The following is a 22,689-nucleotide window of genomic DNA, read 5'->3' as shown; positions in this document are numbered from 1 at the left end:
CATCCATAAATGGATGTGCAGCCTTTTGTCTTGAATCTCACACAAAGCCATGGTAATTAAGAATTCCAGATTTCTATAGCAGTAATTATAGGGAACCTTACCTTCTATGTTTGTGTACCACTTGAATTTTAGGTTCTTAAATCCAAATTTTTCTCCAAGAGATTTCCCTATCATTGAAGAAAGTGGAGCTTTCTACTGAGAGTGACTGTTCAGCAACAGATATTTTTTGTCTCACAGATTAAAAAAAAAAAAAAAAGCCTTCAGTAGGATAAAAACATGTCTTCTGTAAAGACATGTTGGATTAAGGTGCAGCTGGACACATCATTGATTGGCTCCAGGAGAGCAACCCCACCCACTGATACTTGTTTTGTAGTAAAGCTAAGCAGGCCTTGCAAAGGAGATAAACAATCTTAGCTTACTGCCAGCTGCTTAGGGAAGATGCATAGGCTTTCCTTGATAGCTCAGTTGGTAAAGAATCTGCCTACAATGCAGGAGACCCCAGTTCAATTCCTGAGTCAGGAAGATCCCCTGGAGAAGGGATAGGCTACCCACTCCAGTATTCTGATCTGGAGAAATCCATGGACTGTACTGTTCAAGGGGTCACAGAGTTGGACATGACTGAGTGACTTTCACTTTCACTTTAGGGAAGATGCATGTTTGGAATATCAGCTGTGACTATTTAAAAACATTATGGGAAAGTGAACCTGTCCAGCCTCTTTCCCTTAATAAGAAGTGCCACCAGTTCTAGTTCAATCTGGAAAAAGTCAGAAATGCAAATCATCAAACAATGGTGTTTGTCTCCACACAACTACTTTCTTGGTAGCTCAGCTATGCATTTAAAAGTGCTTTTCTTTTATACCTATTAAAAAGGTGGGTTTTTTTTCCTATACCTGTATAACATCTAGGTTTTTTATAATAGAAGACTATTTCAGAAAAATTGAGTCAGCAACAACTCCGAAAGTGAAGTCAAATGATTGTTCCTTATTAATTTCAAACCTTCAAGCCCCTCTAACTCATTTATATTAATTTCTTGTTCTAGAAAAATGCAATGTTATATCTATTTCTGACTATTACAGGGTATACTTTTATTGAAAAATGTTTCGTTCAAATGGAATTTCTCATGTTCAGAGCCCCTCACTAGCAACTTTCATGTATTCTTTATTATTAGAGTTACCTAATATCTGGATACTCAAGGTTTATTGTGCCTAATTTCCAAAGATTTAGGGAAAGAAAATTACCTTTAACATTAAAAGCATACAAGATGCATTTTAATCATCTTCATTGATTTAGAAGATATGTATTACAGAGTTTTAACACACTAAAGAGAAATTACTATGAATGAACATCAGTTATTTTTTAAAACATAAGTTAGAGCTTTCCCTAACAATGAATACAAGATTTTAAATGTATACATCATGTTTATACAAAGCAATTAGAGCAGCTGCAACTTCTACTGCAAACAACAGAAACAGGGTGTGGCATCTTTAAGCCAGAAATCACCTAAATTTATAATTTATGTCCAATCATATAACTCATTATCACCTGTCTCAGTACCTTCAAGTGAAAGTGCAAAATACTCTCCTAAAGCATTCAATTCTCCTACTCCATCTCTCAAGATACATACTTTTAATACACATATTTTTGGTGTAACAAAATTAACATTTTAAAAATTATATATAAAAAAAGGCTCTTAATATTGGAAGCTAAAATGAGGTTGATCAATCTCACTGAAAAAAGACATTCCATAACAATATCAACTGCATGTCTCTCTTAGTGAAAGTACTTTCAAAATAATATGTGACAATTTCATCAAACAAAAGAAAGTGCAAAGTCTAAAATATTACTGAATATGACAAGAACTTTGCATACTTGAAATTCATGTAGCCAAAGATGAAGAATAATAAAGTTAGTCAACGTGGCATAGATTAATGTCATCTGTAGCTCAAATGAAAACTGTCAATAATGTTCATGAAGAAATATAATATTAATATGTTCCTGTTCTCATGTAAATATTTCTCACAAATATGTATATCAAATATAAAGTACCTGGTAATTTATATCACCAGGACAAAACAAAAAACCAAATGAATTTTTTAAATCTCCTGCTTTTTCTTTATTTTTACGAGAAAATCAATTTTGAAATAAGCATTCTTAATTACCTGCCATCTTGTAGGAAATTATCTATAACATTTATAAAAGACATACTTTAAATAATATTTATTAAGGTATATAATTTAATGAAAAATCATATAAATAACTTAACTTACAGTTTTATGGTACAGTTTGGCTTCATTTTACAAAAAAATTTGTCATGTATGTCAAATCATCCATTATCCCTGAGAAAAATCATAGTATTCTAATAAACAATAACTGTGCCCCAAAATTGATGTCAATCATGAGCATATTGCTAATAAAGACCTTATGGTCCTCTCCCTTCATTTATCCCACCACAATAAAACCTAAAGATACACTTAATATTATGAAGTCAGAATGAGTATTCTGAAAGACTGATAAACTACAATAATGAACTAGTACTTATAATTTTGGTATGATAAAAACACAATGAAATAACCATAAAGTTTAAAATGGTATTTTTAAAAAATCAACTGCATGCATAAGCATGGAAGGCCAACCTAAGAATAATTCCTGTCAGAATGGGCGCTAAGTGGCAAGGCTGGTAAAAACGTAAATCAAGTTATATAGAGCTGTAGTAAATCAAATAAAGATGGTAATACTTCCACTCTATCTTTTGCACTGGAGAGACATCAGTACGGTTGTGATGAGTTTTATGTGGAAGATTCTTAGAAATATACTGACAGAGTATGCTCATTTTATATACCTTATCACTAATCCTCACAATAACTCTGAAGGTAGAGGGTAGATCACCCTTCTATAAGTATCTGAGTTTCAGACAGATTAAGTCATGTGCCTTAAGACATAAAGCCAAGAACCAAACCAAAATTTGAATACAAGTCCATTCATCTCCAGACTCTCTACCTACATGAGACTGCCTTAAAGGCTCGATTTAGCACCAGAAGAAATAATTAGGCAACACTTCACCTATAAAATATTTAGAAACCATGTAATAAGATACTGTGATTTCAACAAAAGTGGCAGTTTTTGAAATGGGATTACTGATTTATGTTGTTAATATAAATGTCTTCTGCCTCTTGCTTTACCTAACAACTAAAATTCTAATGTGTAGCATATGAATTAATTTTTTAAAAATCGAATCCAGTTTTCCCCACTGATAAATTATAAAAACTGTTTTATCCTTATTATTAATTTATCACAAATAATCCTCACACATTTAAAAAATTTTTTCTGATCCTTTACTTTCTTAATTACTTTAAATATAAATTAATTCCTAAAAATATGCCAGAAGAGTAGAAATTCAAAATGATTCTATAGATTTACCTACTTTATAGCCAAAATTCCACGTTACGAGGTTTATTAAAGCAAGACAACTTACATATGCAGGGTACATTTACCACACTTTTTTTAAACTGACAATTCAGTATCAAAACTTTTTCTCCTGATAATGGTACAAAGAAAAAAATACTATGATTTATTTTAAAAGTATAGCCTACCTCCCTCTTTAGCATTAAAAACAAAAAACAAAAAAACAGGCCTTTCTTATGTACAAATACGTAATTCTACTGCCACCTTCTGGTAAAACACAATTTCCCAATTTTTAATAGTACGTCTGACTATAAAGTGACAAACCTCCAGATATGAAATATCTCCTTTCCAATATTAGATTAATAAAAAGCAGAATAAATTAGTTTTACAAATGGCAAAATTATACTAAAAATAGAATTTTAGCAATAATTTTTACAGTACATGTAATATATTCTCTCAGTGTTAACACTTATTAAGCACTTTACTATTTGAGCACAGAAGAGCTTTACAAGCAAAATAAAAATCAATTATTTTAATAACCTTTATAAAGTGGAATGATTATTCCCATTTTAAGAGAGAATCGAAGAAATCAAGTGGTCTGCTTGAGGTATACAGCTATTAAATGGCAGACTGAATTTAGAAACATTGATTCCAATGACCCTGCCTTTGATCAATGTGTTCTAATAGCTTCTGTAACATCAGATAATAGATATTAATAAGTTGACTGAACTCATTTAGGACATTAAATCTTAATTTAGTGGGGTAAAGCAACAATATTACAATTAGTGAGGAAATTAGAAGAGCCACAGAACATAGAATTAAAGAATTCAAAGAAACTGTAAAGGTCCCACAATCAAATTTTCCATATAATTGAGATCTATATTCTTTAAACATTTAGCCAATGGATTAAGGTCTAATGTTCTATTTTTACAAATAATTATACCATGTCATTTTGAAATCTTTCAAAATTAAAAAAAATTTTATGTTCTATATGTTCAGTGTTTAAATTTAATTTTGCTCTGACACAGTTTAAAATACTAAAAAACACCAGTTAGAAATTACTATCTTTAGTCCACATAATATTTACTAATTTATATTCAGAGAGGTTTTACTTACACAAAAGGATATACTACATTCTGCTATACTATTTCTATACACTGATTTCTTAAAAGTCATAAACCAATTCAGTGAATTTCAATTTCACATAGTGAAATAAATTGTGTAAAAAAAACTGCCTATAAAATAATCAACACATTATTTTATTTTTCCATTTATTTTTATTAGTTGGAGGCTAATTACTTTACAACACTGTAGTGGTTTTTGCCATACATTGACATGAATCAGCCATGGATTCAACACATTATTTTTATACTGCAACAGTAAGAACTTTATGTCTAAAAGCCTTTGCACAGCAGAAGAAACCATAAACAAAATGATGAACAATTTATGGAATAGGAGAAAATATTTGCAAATGATGCAACCAATAAGGAATTAATTTCCAAGGTATACAAACAGTTCAGACAGCTCAATATCAAAAAACCAACAGCCCAATCAAAAAAATGTGCAAAAGACCTAAATAGACATTCCTCCAAAGAAGATACACAGACGGCTGACAAACACATGAATAGATGCTCACTGTCGCTGTTAGAGAAATTCAAATCAAAACTACAATGAGGTATCACCTCACACTGGTCAGAATGGCCACCATCAGAAAGTCTACAAATAATAAATGCTGGAAAGGGTGTGGAGAAATGGGAACCCTAGCCACAGTATGTGGCTGCTGCTAAGTCGCTTCAGTCGTGTCCGACTCTGTGCGACCCCATAGACGGCAGCCCACCAGGCTCCCCCGTCCCTGGGATTCTCCAGGCAAGAACACTGGAGTGGGTTGCCATTTCCTTCTCCAGTGCATGAAAGTGAAAAGGGAAAGTGAAGTCGCTCAGTCGTGTCTGACTCTTAGCGACCCCATGGACCGCAGCCTACCAGGCTCCTCCATCCATGGGATTTTCCAGGCAAGAGTACTAGAGTGGGGTGCCACTGCCTTCTCCAGGGAGAATAGTATGAAGATTCCTTTAAAAACTAAAGATAAAGTTATCATATGATCCAACAATCCCACTTCTGGGTATATATCCAAAACAGATGAAAATTCTAATTCAAAAAGATACATGCATCCTAATGTTTATGGTGGCACTATTTACAACAGCCAAGATGTGGAAACAACCTAAATAACCACTAACAGATAAATGGATAAAGAAGCTGTGGTGTATAAATATAATGGAATATTACTGTCATAAAAATGAAATAGTGCCATTTGCAGTGATATAAATAGACCTAGAGATTATCATATTAATGAAGTAAATCAGACAGACATATCTATCACTTATATGTGGAATCTAAAAAATACAAATGCACTACAAAACAGAAACATACTCACAAACACAGACAACAAACTTATAGGGACCAAAGGGGAAGAGATGGGGGAGGGAGGGAAGGACGGAGGGGAACAATTTAGGAGTTTGGGGTCAGCAGATACACTCCACCATTAATACAAATAAAATAAACAACAAAGTCCCCCTGTATAGCACAAGGAACTATATTCAACATCTTATAATAACCTTTAACGGAAAAGAATCTGAAAAAGAGTATTTACATATATGTGTTGATATGTATAAATAAATCAGTTTGCTGTACACTTAAAACTAATACAATATTGTAAACCAACTATACTTCAATTAAAAAAACTTTATGTGTATGTAAAATGACAAAACAAATAATTTAACCATCAGTTTTGGTATCTTTATAAATCAACCACATGCATTTTATGCTCTGATATTCTACTTTAATGAGCTTCTGAATAACTGCAACTAACAGTTATAAATAACAATATAAAATAAATGGCCAAATAAGATGCTTAAGTTAATATAGAATTATAACAATGAGTAAGTTAATCACTTTGAAAAACAGAGTAGTGTGTAGAGCAGTAGGGGAGAAATCCTGTCAACTGTTGTTTGAACCATTTTGATGAATCTTTGATTCATAAAGTTTCATAATCATATCAGTCCACTATAAGCAATTTTCAGTGAATTGTTTTATCACACAGCTTCATATTCCTCACAAACTATTTTGGCCAAATTTCATGTTTCTACTGAATGTGTATATTTAAATTTTATCTAATTTCCTAGCAAACATTATAAACAGAGACTAGAACTCCTATGATTAATGATATAATAAATATTTTTGTAGGTCTTTTATATTTCCATATAAATTTTGGAATCTGTCAATCTCTATAGAAAAAACCCTGCTGGAATTTTGACTGGGAGTGTGTTGATCAATACCAGAATCAATAAAATCCAAGAATACAGTCAATATAAAAATTAATTGTACTTCTATATTTGAGCAACAAATGAAAAATAATTTTTTTTAAATATCATTAAAATAGCATCAAAACCAAAAATACTTAGGGATAAATTTAATGAAAAGTATGGAAAACTTCTCCACTAAAAACTATAAAACAACGCAGACAGAAAATACAGGAGATCTAGATAAATGCAGATATATGTCCATAGATCAGAGGACTCGATATTGTTAAGGTGTCTATACTTCTAAAATTAACATATGAAGTCAATTCAATTTCAATCAAAATTCTAATAGGTTTTTTTAGAAACAAGCAAGCTGATTCTAAAATTTGTATGGAAACAAAGGATCTAGAATAATCAAGAGAACCTTGAGAAAGAAAAATTGACTTGTAGGACTTATAAAAACAAATGTCCTCCAACTGGTAATTTCCAAGGCTTATTATAATTCTGAAATAATCAAGACAGTACAATATTTGTATAAACAGAGACAGAGTTCAATGAAACAGAGCATAGTCCAGAAATAGACCCACACACATACGGTCATGTGATTTTGACAAAGGCATCAGCATAATGCAATAATGAACTCAATTTTTTCAACATATGGTGTGGCAGTAACTAGATATTCATATTTTAAAAACTAAACCTCAACTCCTACCTAACACTATACTCAAAAATTAATTCAAAATAAACCATAATCCTAAACATAAAAGCTAAAACTATAAAACTTCTAGCAGAAAGTAAAGGAAAGTCTTTATGACCTTGATTTAGCTTAAGAATCCTTGCACAGAGGAGTGAATATTAAGTATGAAAGTATTAAGCTTAAAGGAAAAAGTGATAAATGAGCTTTATCAACATTAAATCTCCTACTCTTCAAAAGATATTAAGAACATGACAGGAAAGTCAAAGACTAAGAAAAAATATTTGCAATACATATATTTGACACAAGACTTATACCCAGAATACATAAAGAAATCTTACAATTCAATAAGAAAACAACTCAGCTTTTTTATTTTTCATTTTATACTGGGGTATATACAGTCTTTCCCATCAGGAAGCTTCCATAAGCCTCTTATCCTTATCCATCAGAGGGCAGACAGACTGAAAACCACAATCACAGAAAAGTAACCAATCTGATCACATGGACCACAGCCTTGTCTAACTCAATGAAACTATGAGCCATAATGTGTAGAGCCACCCAAGACGGATGGGTCACAGTGGAGACTTCTGAAAAATGTGGTCCACTCAAGAAGAGAAAGGCAAACCACTTCAGTATTCTGGCCTTGAGAACTCCACAAACAGTATGAAAAGGCAAAAAGACAGGACACTGAAAGATGAACTCCCCAGGTCAGTAGGTGCCCAATATGCTACTGGAGATCAGTGGAGAAATAACTCCAGAAAGAAGGAAGAGACGGAGCCAAATCAAGAACAACATCCAGTTGTGGATGTGACCGGTGAGGGAAGTAACGTCCAATGCTGTAAAGAGCAATATTACATAAGAACCTGGAATGTTAGGTCCATGAATCAAGGTAAATTCAGTTCAGTTCAGTTCAGTCGCTCAGTCATGTCCGACTCTTTGCAACCCCATGAACCGCAGCACGCCAGGCCTCCATGTCCATCACCAACTCCCGGAGTCCACCCAAACCCATGTCCATCGAGTCGGTGATGCCATCCAACCATCTCATCCTGTCGTCCCTTTCTCCTCCTGCTCTCAATCTTCCCCAGCATCAGGGTCTTTTCATATGAGTCAGAGCTTCGCATCTGGTGGCCAAAGTACTGGAGCTTCAGCTTCAGCATCAGTCCTTCCAATGAACACCCAGGACTGATCTGCTTTAGGATGGACTGGTTGGATCTCCTTGCACTCAAAGGGACTCTCAAGAGTCTTCTCCAACACCACAGTTAGAAAGCATCAATTCTTCAGTGCTCAGCTTTCTTTATAGTCCAACTCTTACATCCATACATGACCACTGGAAAAACCATAACCTTGACTAGACAGACCTTTGTTGACAAAGCAATGTCTCTGCTTTTTAATATGCTGTCTAAGTTGGTCATTACTTTCCTTCCAAGGAGTAAGTGTCTTTTAATTTCATGGCTGCAGTCACCATCTGCAATGATTTTTGGAGCCCCAAAAAATAAAGTTAGCCACTGTTTCTACTGTTTCCCCATCTATTTGCCATGAAGTGATGGGACCAGATGCCATGATCTTAGTTTTCTGAATGTTGAGCTTTAAGTCAACTTTTTCACTCTTCTCTTTCACTTTCATCAAGAGGTTCTTTAGTTCCTCTTCACTTTCTGCCATAAGGGTGATGTCATCTGCAAATTGGAAGTGGTCAAATAGGAGATGGCAAGAGTGAACACCGACATTTTAGGAATCAGCAAACTAAAACGGACTGGAATGGGTGAATTTAACTCAGACGACCATTATATCTAGTCTATGGGCAAGAATCCCTTAGAAAAAATGGAGTAGCCATGATAGTCAACAAGAGTCTGAAATGCAGCAATTGGATGCAACCTCAGAGAAGACAGAACAATCTCAGAAATGCTGGGTTGCATGAAGCACAAGCTGGAATCAACATTTCCAGGAGAAATATCAATAACCTCAGATATGCAGATGACACCACCCTTATGGCAGAAAGAGAAGAAGAACTAAAGAGCCTCTTGATGAAAGTGAAAGAGGAGAGTGAAAAAGTTGGCTTTAAACTCAACATTCAGAAAATTAAGATCATGGCATCTGGTCCCATCACTTCATGGCAAAAAGATGGGGAAACTGAAAACAGTGACAGACTTCATTTTTTTGGGCTCCAAAGTCATTGCACATGGTGGCTGCAGCCATGAAATTAAAAGACGCTTGCTCCTTGGAAGAAAATTATGATCAACCTAGATAGCATATTAAAAAGCAGAGACGTTACTTTGCCAACAAAGGTCCATCTAGTCACAGCTATTTTTTTTCCAGTAGTCATGTATGGTTGTGAGAGTTAGACTATAAAGAAAGCTGAGCACTGAAGAATTGATGCTTTTGAACTGTGGTGTTGGAAAAGACTCTTGAGAGTCCCTTGGACTGCAAAGAGATCCAACTAGTCAATCGTAAAGGAAATCAGTCCTAATATTCACTGGAAGGACTGATGCTGAAGCTGAAGCTCCAATAATTTGGCCACCTGATGCGAAGATCTGACTCATTTGAAAAGACCCTAATGCTGGGAAAGACTGAAGGCGGGAGGAGAAGGAGACAACAGATGAGATGGTTAGATGGCATCACTGACTCAATGGACGTAAGTCTGATTAAACTCCAGGAGTTGGTGATGGACAGAGAGGCCTGGCGTGCTGCAGTCCTTGAGGTAGCAAAGAGTCGGACACTACTGAGCGACTGAACTGAACTGAACTGAACTGACAGCTGATTAGCAAACAATGTCATGATAGTTTCAGGTGAACAGCAGAGGGACTCAGCTATACATACACATGTATCCATTCTTCCCCCAAGCCCCCTCCAACCAGGCTGCCACAAACACTGATCATAGTTACATGTGCTATACAGTAGGTCTTTGTTGAAAATAACCTGGTTTTTTAAAAATGAGCAAAAGACTTAAAGGCACTTCATGAAACATGTATGAATGACCAGTAAGCACATGAAATGATGCTCAACATCCTTAGCAACCAGGGGTTTGCAAATTAAAATCATAATGAGATTATCACTACCTGCCCACAGAGTAGCTAAAATTAAAAAGACAACATCAAGTCTAATTAAGGACATGGAACAACTATCTGTAGAAATGTAAAATGGTACAATGACTATGGAAAATAGTTCGGAAGTTTCTTATAAAGCTAAACATGCACTTCCATATGACCCAGCAAACCTACTCCTAGGTATATTTACTCAAGTGAAATGAAAACTTAGGTTTGTATACAATGTTTATAGTAGTTTTAATTGCCTAAAACTGGAGGGCAAATGTCCTCCAATTGGTGAGATACACCAATAACAAGGAACAAATTGAAGATACATGTGACAACAGGAATCAATCTGACATGCATGCTGGCAGTAAAAGAAGCCAGATTAGAAAAATTTTAATAACAGATTGGCATGGTGATTATCCAAAGTTCATGCATTTATCAAAATTCAGAACTGTATACTAAAAAAGGGTAATTTTACCAAACTAAAAAAAGAAGGAAAGAAAAAAATACAGGTGCATACAACAATATAAAATGACTTCCAAAAACATAGTATTATAGTATGCAAGAACAACAAAACATAATGTTTAGAGATACCTGTTTAGGTTATATAACCAAAATGAAGGGCAAGAAAGCAAACTCCGTTTAAGAGAAAGGAAAATTGTTAACCTTGAGGGGGAGTGAAAGGGCAGAGATTGAGAAGGGGTATAAGGGTTGGGGGATCTTCTGGTGTACCCATCTTTGTTCTCATTCTTTTTCTGGTGGTTACATGAGCAGCTGCTTTCTGATAATTCACTGTGTTATCATTTACATTTTATATCATTTTAAAAGCAAGCAAGGCATGTAAACTCAGGGTATATTACAAAAGAATAAAATAATCTATATTTTTCAGAGGCAGGAAGCATTCCTGGATTCATACCTTGACTACACCATTTGTTAGATGTGTGACTTGAGGCAGCTTTTTTAACCTTTTTCAGTCTCACTTTACTCATCTGTATAATGGGAAATTTTCACCTGCCTCATAATTATGTGAATTAAATGCAATTAACATAATTTTTCCTTGAGGGTATCTGCCTAGCTTCCAAGTTTATTTTGGAAGGTTCATCTTATCCACCTGGGGATGGCCCTCCAGTAGCCTAGATTTTGTGTTAAATGACCCCACTACCACCCAGCTGGGTCAGAAGTGAGCAACTGACTCAAGCTGGGCTACTCAAGAAGCCCCCTGTGGAATGGAGAATGAGCAACTTAATTCCCTAGTTGCACTTATTCATGAATCTTTGTTCAGTCGCTAAGTTGTGTCCAACTCTTGGCAACCCCATGAACTGCAGCACGCCAAGCTTCCCTGTCCATCACTATCTCCCTAGTTTCTTCAAACTCATGTCCACTGAGTCAGTGATGCGATCCAACCATCTCATCCTCTGTCACTCTCTTCTCCTCTTGCCCTCAATTTTTCCCAGCATCCCAGCTCTTCACATCAGGTGGCCAAAGTATTATGATGAATAGAACAGATATAACACTCCAGAAGAGGTTCTGCTCCAGAAGAGCAGTGTAGACACATTCTAAGCCCTACATTCAGAGCAGGAGAGAAAGAAAAGTCTAGAACAACACAGAGACAGAAAGAGTAATACCCACATTTTTTATTGATTTCTGCTTCCTGATTCCACTTACTGGAAGCTACCCTTGGGTCCCATAAAACAGAATATCTATATAAGAGGTATCTCTAAGGAAATAATGCTAGCTCAGGTTGGATTCTATTATTTTCAATTCAACAAGGCTAGGCAATAGTTCTTATATAAAGCACGAAGCACAGAGAAAAGGCTCAACATCTAGAAACTGTGGCAGGAACTTTCTGATCTTTGAACTCCTATATGAGCTGCGGACTTCCTTACCCAGCCCTTGAAAGAGTTCTACTCTGGTGTCCAAAACATAAACTGACTTCCTTATCCAGCCCTTGAAAGAGTTCTACTCTGGTGTCCAAAACACAGACTAACCTTGTTAAGGTCATTTTCATCCCTCTATCTATAAGAAATTTGTAAGAAAAGCAACCAGTTCAAATTTCCAGTTAGATTCAAAATTTTCAGTTGCTAAAGACTGCCTCAAGACAGAAAGAAATTCTATAGCATGACAGAATAAAATTACAACAACAAAAAATTAATAGAATCAAGTGCCTAAATTTAGAGCATAAAGCAAAAGTCAGACATGGTAAGATGTCACCTAACCAACCAAGGTAAAAATTGAGTATTTATACTTGATATTGTCCAAGATTTCATTATTTCTTGGGTAATGCCTACAGAATTTACACTTCTACATTTGAGTGTGGGTATTTTTACATTCACAAGCTAAAGGCTATTTTCCCCATACAGTAGGGTACTCTGGTACACCAAGTAATGCTGACATGGACTTACTACTATATTCTAGAAAGTCTAACTGTTTGAGGCTGTTTGTCTGCTTATTTATCAAAGTCAACCTATGCACTGGGATAAAATAGTTCAGAATCAAGTTATATAAGGCAAGCTTATTGCAACCATCCCTTATTTTACCTCATTTTTTCTTGTAAATAAACTAAAAACACAGTAAGACACACGATGAAACAAGTCTTGTCGCTAAGGTTGTGATTATCACTTAAGTAAGTATATGACTGTACCTTATTCATATAATATGTGTATGTTGGAAGACATATAAAAAAACAATTATTTCATATAGTTACTTCAGTCAATTTTATGTACTAATGTTCTCCATCGTATTGGATTTTGGTTTAGCTTGCTCTAATACACGAAATATGAAATATGGACAATCTGAAAAATGAGTTCCATTATTTTCCTAATATATGTAGAAAGTATTATTTTTAAAAGCTTAACTGTCAATTTTAATAAAGTAATTGTATTGATGTTTTAACCTAAGATCTGTAAAATTACATATGCATTCAAGCCCATAATTTCCTTAATAAGGTAGCTTTTTGTGATAGCTGATTTCTTAATATACTTTTCTCTAAACAAACATCCAACTGCCACCCATACTTGCATATAAATAGCACCTATAACAATGAGAAAATATTTGTATCACCCAAGAAAAAATTTCTGGAATATGCTGAGAATTGAATCCTCCTAAATTAATTAGATAACAAGTATCAGTAATTATGAAACCATCTGCGAGCAATGTTCTAAATAAAATTTATTTATAAACACTAGAGGGTGCTCTAATTCAACAGTGTCTGTTCATTGCTGAGCATCTGAAAGCAACAACCCTGTTAATCAACTATACTCCAATATAAAATAAAAATTAAAAAAACAAAATACAGTGCCTGATATCTGGCCTTGATGCTTAAAATAAATTTCTCCTTAATTAAAGATAAATGAAGATAATTATCAGCACCAACAACTTTTGCTTTCGAACTATATATAGAGATACTTCATGAGATAAAATTTCATCTTTCCAGAATATATAATAATACTTAGTAGAATTCCACTGAAATCATTTTTATTGTACAATTATTATATTTAATATTGTGTTAAGTGAACAGAATAGAAAATAAGTACAGAGGAAATATAAAGACAGCCCTTATCACTAATGCAATATTCAGATGATTAACAGAAGGTGTATCCTGTATATTATGGACTTAGGTTCAAGGAAAATTACAAAATGAATTTGGTAAAAGACATATAGCAGCTCAATTTCAATTGCTAATTATTAAGGTATAGTTTAGCTATTTTACAAAAGTAACTTGAAACAGTATTTAAATAATAAATAAAAGTAACATTGTCGGATATCATCTGTTGTCTCAAGAAAATATTTTTAAAGCCAACAGACATAAAAAATTGAAAATGAAAAAATCTAGACTTTGCATATCATAATAGGAAATAATAAAATCAATTTCAAATTTTCATAAGAAATACATTTACTGCTAGCTTTTAAAATCTATTTCTAAAACATTCACAACCTCAATTACAAATCTTTCAAATTTTCAAAATTTAAAGTAATTTATGTGTTGCCATTTAGCAATCCAGGAAAGCTCCCTGGAGTATGTGTTTCCAATAGATAGCATTAAACAATTACAAATAACAAAGCTGAATGGCAAACAATATTGATTTCTATGCATTTCAAGAAAATGACTATTAACTGAGACACTACTTAACCCAAACAAAGTATGTTGCCTTTAAAAATGTTTACAGAGAAGAAAAACAGAACAGTATCTATACTTCTAAAGTCACATAGCCAAAATCAACCAGTCTCTCGCAGTCTCCCACTCCCTTTCACACACACACACACACACACACACACACACACACACACACACATATTACTCACTCACACACAATCCACTCCTCAAGAGGAGAGTACTTGGCTTATACCTACTTCTCTTTCCTCATTCCTTTCCCTAACTAATAACTAAGGGACCCCAGAGAAATCCTGAACTGTGGCACCTGTTCATAAAAGGCCACTTCAAATTTACAACAGCCCCAGATAAACTGTTTAATAGAACACAACACCAGACAAAAGCCAGAGATAGGCCTGAACCAGACTCATAAACCACCCAGACTCTGTGAAACAAAATACACGGCAAAGAACTAATCAGACTGCTGGAGTCCAGAGAAATCCTGAAAACAAGCACTGTGCTAGGGTTTGAAGTATACGTTTGGCATCTATATTCTCCTGGCACTCATCCCTTTCTATGTTTATCTGCCTTGCCTCTGCCAGATTCCTAAGGCCTATTATATTCTAAATGCCCAGCTGCCAGCTTCCCTATTCAGTGTTACATCATTTAATACCTTCTACTGCAATAGGTGACAACACACACATTTGTTAGAGAGTGTTAATGTCTGAAAGTTATGAAGGTCTTCTGAACCATCATATACACCTCTACTGACAGAAAAGTATGACTCAAAGATAATCAGTTGTCAGGAAGGTTTTAGTCTTTTTAACAGTCCATCGCCTTAACCACTCGGCCACCTCGTCTTCACGGTTTTAGTCTTTTTAAAAGTCAGTCTGAAGTCACACTACTTACAAACATCATATTTTGAAGCTACAACATAACTCTGATCAAGATCTTATAGCTTGTAACTGATATTTAGAGTCCATTAATCTGAAAAGCAAAGAACCAACTAAAGTGAAGAATGGGTAGAAAGGTGCAATTTTATTTATAAATACTAATATTCATCTCATTATTATATCACATAAAAATTTACAAACCATGAGACTAGAATACTCTATTCAAAAAATAATTTAAGAGGAATACCTGCTTTCCATGACTCCTGAATCTGGCTGCAAACTAATAGTCTCTGTTGTAATTTCCACTTTCCGTACACTTCCAAAGAAATCAGTTATCAGGACATTTTTAGGATCCCTCTGAAAAAGATCAGTGCGGTGTCCAGGAGTAGACACACACAGACTTTTGGGGCATACCTGAAACTGAAAAAAATATGTATAGCAGTAATAAATACACATGCTTACATATTCAAACAGCTTATATTAAACTCATTAACACAACATAGTAGACTGTAGTATATTTTTAAAACTCTCCCAACCTAAAGAAGATTAAAGATTGTAGTTCTAAAGATTAAACTTTCATTGCTACTGTACTGCTTGACACTTTAAGAAAGCTTTACAGACATTAGAATAGGTTATTGATAAAACAGGAAGCTGGCCAGGGAGGAAAACAAACATTCCCTTTTTAAAATAATATGCTACAAAGTCTGAAAGCAAAAGTGTTAGTCCCTCAGTTGTGTCCAATTCTTTGAGACCCCATGGACTGGAGCTCACCAAGCTCCTCTGTCCATGGGATTCTCCAGGCAAGAATACTGGAGTGAGTAACCACTCCCTCCTCCAGGGGATCTTCCCAACCCAAGGACTGAACCCAGGTCTCCTGCACTGCAGGCAGATTCTTTACGATCTGAGTCACCAGGGAAATGTCTGAGAACTCACAGGCAACATTATGACGAGAGAACTGCTTTTTTCTGCATCTATATCCATCTCAGAAGAATGCTTTTACCAGAGCAATTTTTTAAACATTTTGCAATCATGACCCTTCATTCAAATTTTAAATTCCAATAAAATACTCCATAATAGCCAAGTATGTAAAGAAGATGAAATTATAGCTGCTCTAGACTGCAAGAAGCTGAAGCATAGCCTCCTCACTATCCATCCCCCTGTCCTCCTGCTGTGAAACTAAACTATTCTAAAAATCAGGTACCTTTCTTAATTTATCCATAATGAAAACCATAAACCCAAAGCACCTCAAGACACCCTAGTGCTCCAAGGAACAGTCTGAAAACTACAACTTCATCACTACACAGAACTCACAATAATTTTTAGGTCAATCTTATTCCTGATATTCCACACCAGTGAACTGCCAAGGACCCCTACAGGCTATTTGGTCCATGTCAAAAAGTCCTTAATATTTGGTCCTGTCCAAAACCATCTGGCATGAACTAAATATGCTCATGGACATTCGGACAAGCCAAATTTCAAGGATCCTTTGCCATGGACCAAATGTCTTATGGACATGTTGGGCAGGATCAAATGTCTGCTAACCCCAATGCCAGACACACGTTCATTCACTCAGCAAAGCATAAAAAGTGCCCATTATACATATGTCATATACCTTTCATAGAGGATACAAAAATTGATAAAACTTGGGTCTTCTCTTCAAGTCTAGTCAGAGATGAATAAACGTAGCAAGGTAGGAAAAAAACGTAACAGGTTTTAATTCAGAAAAAAATAAACTTCTAAGTGTTTGAGGATAAGAAAAAAGAGGGAGTGGGATTAAGCTATTTTTTGAAAGAAAAAGGAAGATTACAGATGGGAAATAAGAACACTTCTAATAAAGGAGCGGCTATAGAGATGTGTAAGGCAAAGAACCCAGTTTGGCAGAAGCCCAGGCTATCTGAAGGAAACCGTCACAGGCCCACTAGTAAAGGCCCAGAGGCCACAGCACTTGCCCACCTGTGAGAACAAGCCTATGTGCACCAACACGACAGGAGAGGAACAGGGAAGCGCAGAGCAACTCTAATTTATGGCACGCAGTGTTCCAAGAACTGTGCGAAGCAGCCTGTAGATACTCGCATTGAAGTTCACCAATAACTTTGAGGCATACAAAAATTATTATCTCCCCTTCAAACTAAAGCTCAAAGAGCTTAAGTAATTTGTGTAACATCACAGTGCCTTCCAGATTCAGGAAAGCAATAATAGGAAATAAGACGAGTTCATGATATAAATTAAGAAGCAAAGGAGGAAAAAATGGGTAGGGGAAGGCTAAGAAAGTAAAATGTCAAACAAGGACAAAAAAGATGGAAGGCTGAAGAAACAAAGTAAAAGATAAAATAAACAAAGATAAAATTAAAGTTTTAGGTATACTGAAGGTATTCCTGTGTGAACAACCTGGTGGGCTTTGTTAAGTACACAATAAATATTTTCTTCCTTGCTGCTAAAAAAACACACAAAAAATATACCTTCACTTTTTAAAAAAACTGAATTATAACTGACACAATTACATTAGTTTCAGATGTACCACATAGTGATTTGCCATTTTTGTACATTATGAAATGGTCACCATGAGAAGTCTAGCTACAACCTGTCAGCACGCAAAGTTATTAAAATATTGACTAAATTCCCTATGCTATACATTAAACTGCTATGACTTATTTACTTTATAACTAGAAGTTTATACTTCTTAATCCTCTTTACCTATTTCACTGTGCCTCCCCTTAACTCACCCATCTGATAACCATCTGTTATCTCTGTCTCTGACTCTATTTCTGTTTTATTTTTTAGATTCCACATATAAGTGATAGCATACAGTACCTGTCTTTTCTCTCACTTATTTCACTAAGCATAATACCCTCTAGGTCCATCCGTGTTGTTGCAAATGGCAGAATTTCATTATTTCCTTTGGCTGAGTAATATTTCATTGTATATATATACACACCACATCTTTACTCACTCATCTATTGGTAGAGACTTACAGTTGCTTCCATATTCGGCTATTGTAAATAATGTTGCTATGAACATGGAGGTGCATGAGAGTGTTTTTCCCTATTCTGTATTCTTACTTCCCTCACTGTAAATTAATTTAACAAATAAGCAAGCATGGGTTTATTTCTGGACTATCTATCTGTTTCAGTATTCTCTATATCTGTTTTTGTGCCAGAACCATACTGTTGTTAATTACTTTTTAAATTTGAAGATCTAACTGACTCTATCAGGCCAATTCATGAGTCAGGCAGCATCCCATCCAGCAACTCAAAGGGTTCTCCAAGGGGTTGTACAAAATAGATTTTCATAGGAAGAAAGGTAAGGCAAGGTAGCTATTAGCAAAAGAAAAAAATTCTTTTTAGGCCAGGATATCTTCCTTTTTGGGGGGAGGAGCAGTAGAAAGGCAAGAGTTTTATCATGCAAACTGCCTCTGGGGTGATGGGGGATAAAGAGAGACCACAATGTTTTTGCTTAATTCCCATGACACCAGAGATGCTGGTTCCAGGTTCATAAATTTTAAGTCGGTCATCCTTCTTCATTCCATTTCTGACCTTCCAGTCTTAGGGAGATCATTTGCTTGGTGGTCAGCAGCTGTGAATATGAATTTAAAGCTTCTGAGAAAATACAACCCGCCATGGGGATTACTTTGATTATTATAAGCAGGATTATCCCCAATGCTTAGAATGCAGTTCAGAGTCATGGTCCACAATACTCAAACCAACCAAAGACCCCAGTGAAGGAGTTAGCCTTTTAAGCCAACTGGCTTGCTCAGTGATCTTATGTAGTGGAGTTTCACCTTCCACAGAAGTGTCCATCCAGGTACAGCAGGTAATACTAGCCATGGCACAGACCCCTCCTGGTTGACCTAAAAGATAATCAAGGGCTATTCTATTATCAAGAACAACTACAGCCACAGCCTAAGAAAGCCTTCCAGGCAGCTAGTGCTTTCACAATGGGTTCTACAACACTTTCAAGAATTACGGAGAGGCTTCTGATCATTCTCATTTTTATTTACTCCTAATTGGGGAAACTAGCCCTGCCAAAGGAAGCAATTTCAAATCCTAAATACCTCCTGGTGGGTCCTTTCCAGAACAGACAGGGGCACAATTATATAATCTAAAAGGTATTATCTGCTTATATACCAGTCATCTAGGCATTCATAGACCCAAGAAAGATAACCATCACAACAAACCAAGACAAATCCTATCAGGGCACAAACTACTTCCACTTAGGTGGCACTGTTAATGGATTCATTTGCAAGTTCTGTTGCTTTTGCCCATTCAAGCAAATGGTCAGTTAGGTTTTCTCCTAATCTAAAATAAAAAGTTATTCTAAATACCAGAGGCTATCCCTCTAAGCAATGGCTTGGGAGATATGGATGACGGAGTTATCTTTCCAGGTCAATGCCAGACTAAAGAAGGGAAATAAAGGAAGAAGAGCTTTCAGTTAAAGTATGAAGTATCGATCTGTCATCATGGGCAGAAGCAGTCTATGTCAGTGTGAGTTATGTCTCTCTTTTGTCAGGTTGATTCGGAGGTCTCCAGCACTTGGACAGGAGCAGATGGCAGGCAGACTCCTCCTTGGCTGTGAGATGCGCACCCAGGGCTAAACACCCCTTAGTTTTGCAGCGGCGGCAGCGGTCAGAAACACTCGGGAAGGTCCCTCCTGCAGGGGCTCGAAGGCTGCCTTTGTTCCTGCGCTCGGCTGTGCTGCACTGAGCCTCTCGGTTGTGCCTGACTCTGTGACCGCGCGGACTGCAGCCCCCAGGCTCCTCCGGCCATATGGGGGTTCTCCAGGCCAGCATACTGGAGTGGGCTGCCATGCCCTCCTCCAGGGGATCTTCCCAACTCAGGGGCTGAACCCAGATCTACCGCACTGCAGGCAGACTCTTTATCGACTAAGCCACCAGGGCGGCCCAAGAATACTGGAGTAGGTGGCCTATCCCTTCTCCAGGTCATCTTCCCCATCCAGGAATCGAACCAGGGTCTCCTGCACTGCAGGTAGAGTCTTTATCAGCTGAGCTACCAGGGATGCCCGCCTTTGTTCTTAGTGATTTCAAATCAAAACAGTGAGAGGAAACTGGAACCGTTAATTGGTGAGTCATCGTCATGAGGAAATTAAATAAATTCCAGGATCCACTTTCAGTTTACAGGTACATAACAAGACCAGAAAGACAATTAGAGTCCACTATCTATAAAGGTACAAATATAATTTTTCTCTCTATGTTTACCCCATTTTTTATTTATTTTTTTTTTAATATTATTTTATTAGTTGGAGGCCAATCACTTTACAACATTTCAGTGGGTTTTGTCATACATTGACATGAATCAGCCATATAGTTACACGTATTCCCCATCCCGATCCCCCCTCCCACCTCCCTCCCCACCCGACTCCTCAGGGTCCTCCCAGTGCACCAGGCCCGAGCACTTGACTCATGTATCACACCTGGGCTGGTGGTCCGTTTCACCATAGATAATATACATGCTGTTCTTTCAAAACATCCCACCCTCACGTTCTCCCCCAGAGTTCAAAAGTCTGTTCTGTACTTCTGTGTCTCTTTTTCTGTTTTGCATATAGGGTTATCGCCACCATCTATCTAAATTCCGTATATATGTGTTAGTATACTGTAATGTTCTTTATCTTTCTGGCTTACTTCACTCTGTATAATGGGCTCCAGTTTCATCCATCTCATTAGAACTGATTCAAATGAATTCTTTTTAACGGCTGAGTAATATTCCATGGTGTATATGTACCACAGCTTCCTTATCCATTCATCTGCTGATGGGCATCTGGGTTGCTTCCATGTCCTGGCTATTATAAACAGTGCTGCAATGAACATTGGGGTGCATGTGTCTCTTTCAGATCTGGATTCCTCAGTGTGTATGCCTAGAAGTGGTATTGCTGGGTCATACGGCAGTTCTATTTCCAGTTTTTTAAGAAATCTCCACACTGTTTTCCATAGTGGCTGTACTAGTTTGCATTCCCACCAACAGTGTAAGAGGGTTCCCTTTTCTCCACACCCTCTCCAGCATTTATTGCTTGTAGACTTTTGGATAGCAGCCATCCTGACTGGCGTGTAATGGTACCTCATTGTGGTTTTGATTTGCATTTCTCTGATGATGAGTGATGTTGAGCATCTTTTCATGTGTTTGTTAGCCATCTGTATGTCTTCTTTGGAGAAATGTCTGTTTAGTTCTTTGGCCCATTTTTTGATTGGGTCGTTTATTTTTCTGGAATTGAGCTTCAGGAGTTGCTTGTATATTTTTGAGATTAATCCTTTGTCTGTTTCCTCATTTGTTATTATTTTCTCCCAATCTGAGGGCTGTCTTTTCACCTTACTTATAGTTTCCTTTGTTGTGCAAAAGCTTTTAATTTTCATTAGGTCCCATTTGTTTATTTTTGCTTTTATTTCCAATATTCTGGGAGGTGGGTCATAGAAGATCTTGCTGTGATTTATGTCGGAGAGTGTTTTGCCTATGTTCTCCTCTAGGAGTTTTATAGTTTCTGGTCTTACATTTAGATCTTTAATCCATTTTGAGTTTATTTTTGTGTATGGTGTTAGAAAGTGTTCTAGTTTCATTCTTTTACAAGTGGTTGACCAGTTTTCCCAGCACCACTTGTTAAAAAGATTGTCTTTTTTCCATTGTATATCCTTGCCTCCTTTGTCAAAGATGAGGTGTCCATAGGTTCGTGGATTTATCTCTGGGCTTTCTATTCTATTCCATTGATCTATATTTCTGTCTTTGTGCCAGTACCATACTGTCTTGATGACTGTGGCTTTGTAGTAAAGTCTGAAGTCAGGCAGGTTGATTCCTCCAGTTCCATTCTTCTTTCTCAAGATTACTTTGGCTATTCGAGGTTTTTTGTATTTCCATACAAATTGTGAAATTATTTGTTCTAGGGTGATCCTAATTCCAAAACCAGACAAAGATGCCACAAAAAAAGAAAACTACAGGCCAATATCACTGATGAACATAGATGCAAAAATCCTTAACAAAATTCTAGCAAACAGAATCCAACAACATATTAAAAAAATCATACACCATGACCAAGTGGGCTTTATCCCAGGAATGCAAGGATTCTTTAATATCCACAAATCAATCAACGTAATACACCACATTAACAAATTGAAAGATAAAAACCATATGATTATCTCAATAGATGCAGAGAAAGCCTTTGACAAAATTCAACACTCATTTATGATTAAAACTCTCCAGAAAGCAGGAATAGAAGGAACATACCTCAACATAATAAAAGCTATATATGACAGACCCACAGCAAGCATCACCCTCAATGGTGAAAAATT

The 22,689-nt window shown here is 36.1% G+C and overlaps 1 protein-coding gene across 1 annotated transcript in view; it reads right to left on the bottom strand.

Moving 5' to 3' along the window:
- PIGK (phosphatidylinositol glycan anchor biosynthesis class K) overlaps window positions 1–22,689 on the bottom strand; it is a 128,949-nt gene that overhangs the window by 65,666 nt on the left and 40,594 nt on the right. The window contains exon 9 of the mRNA XM_065910773.1: window positions 15,649–15,821. Within this exon, the coding sequence (XP_065766845.1) occupies window positions 15,649–15,821 (173 nt within the window). The remainder of the gene's footprint in view (window positions 1–15,648; window positions 15,822–22,689) is intronic.

Source organism: Muntiacus reevesi, chromosome 1 (genome assembly GCF_963930625.1).
Source record: "Muntiacus reevesi chromosome 1, mMunRee1.1, whole genome shotgun sequence".
In the NCBI taxonomy this organism is placed as follows: Eukaryota; Metazoa; Chordata; class Mammalia; order Artiodactyla; family Cervidae; genus Muntiacus; species Muntiacus reevesi.
Note: the sequence above shows the minus strand (reverse complement) of the source record. Positions and strands in the feature narration are given on the sequence as shown.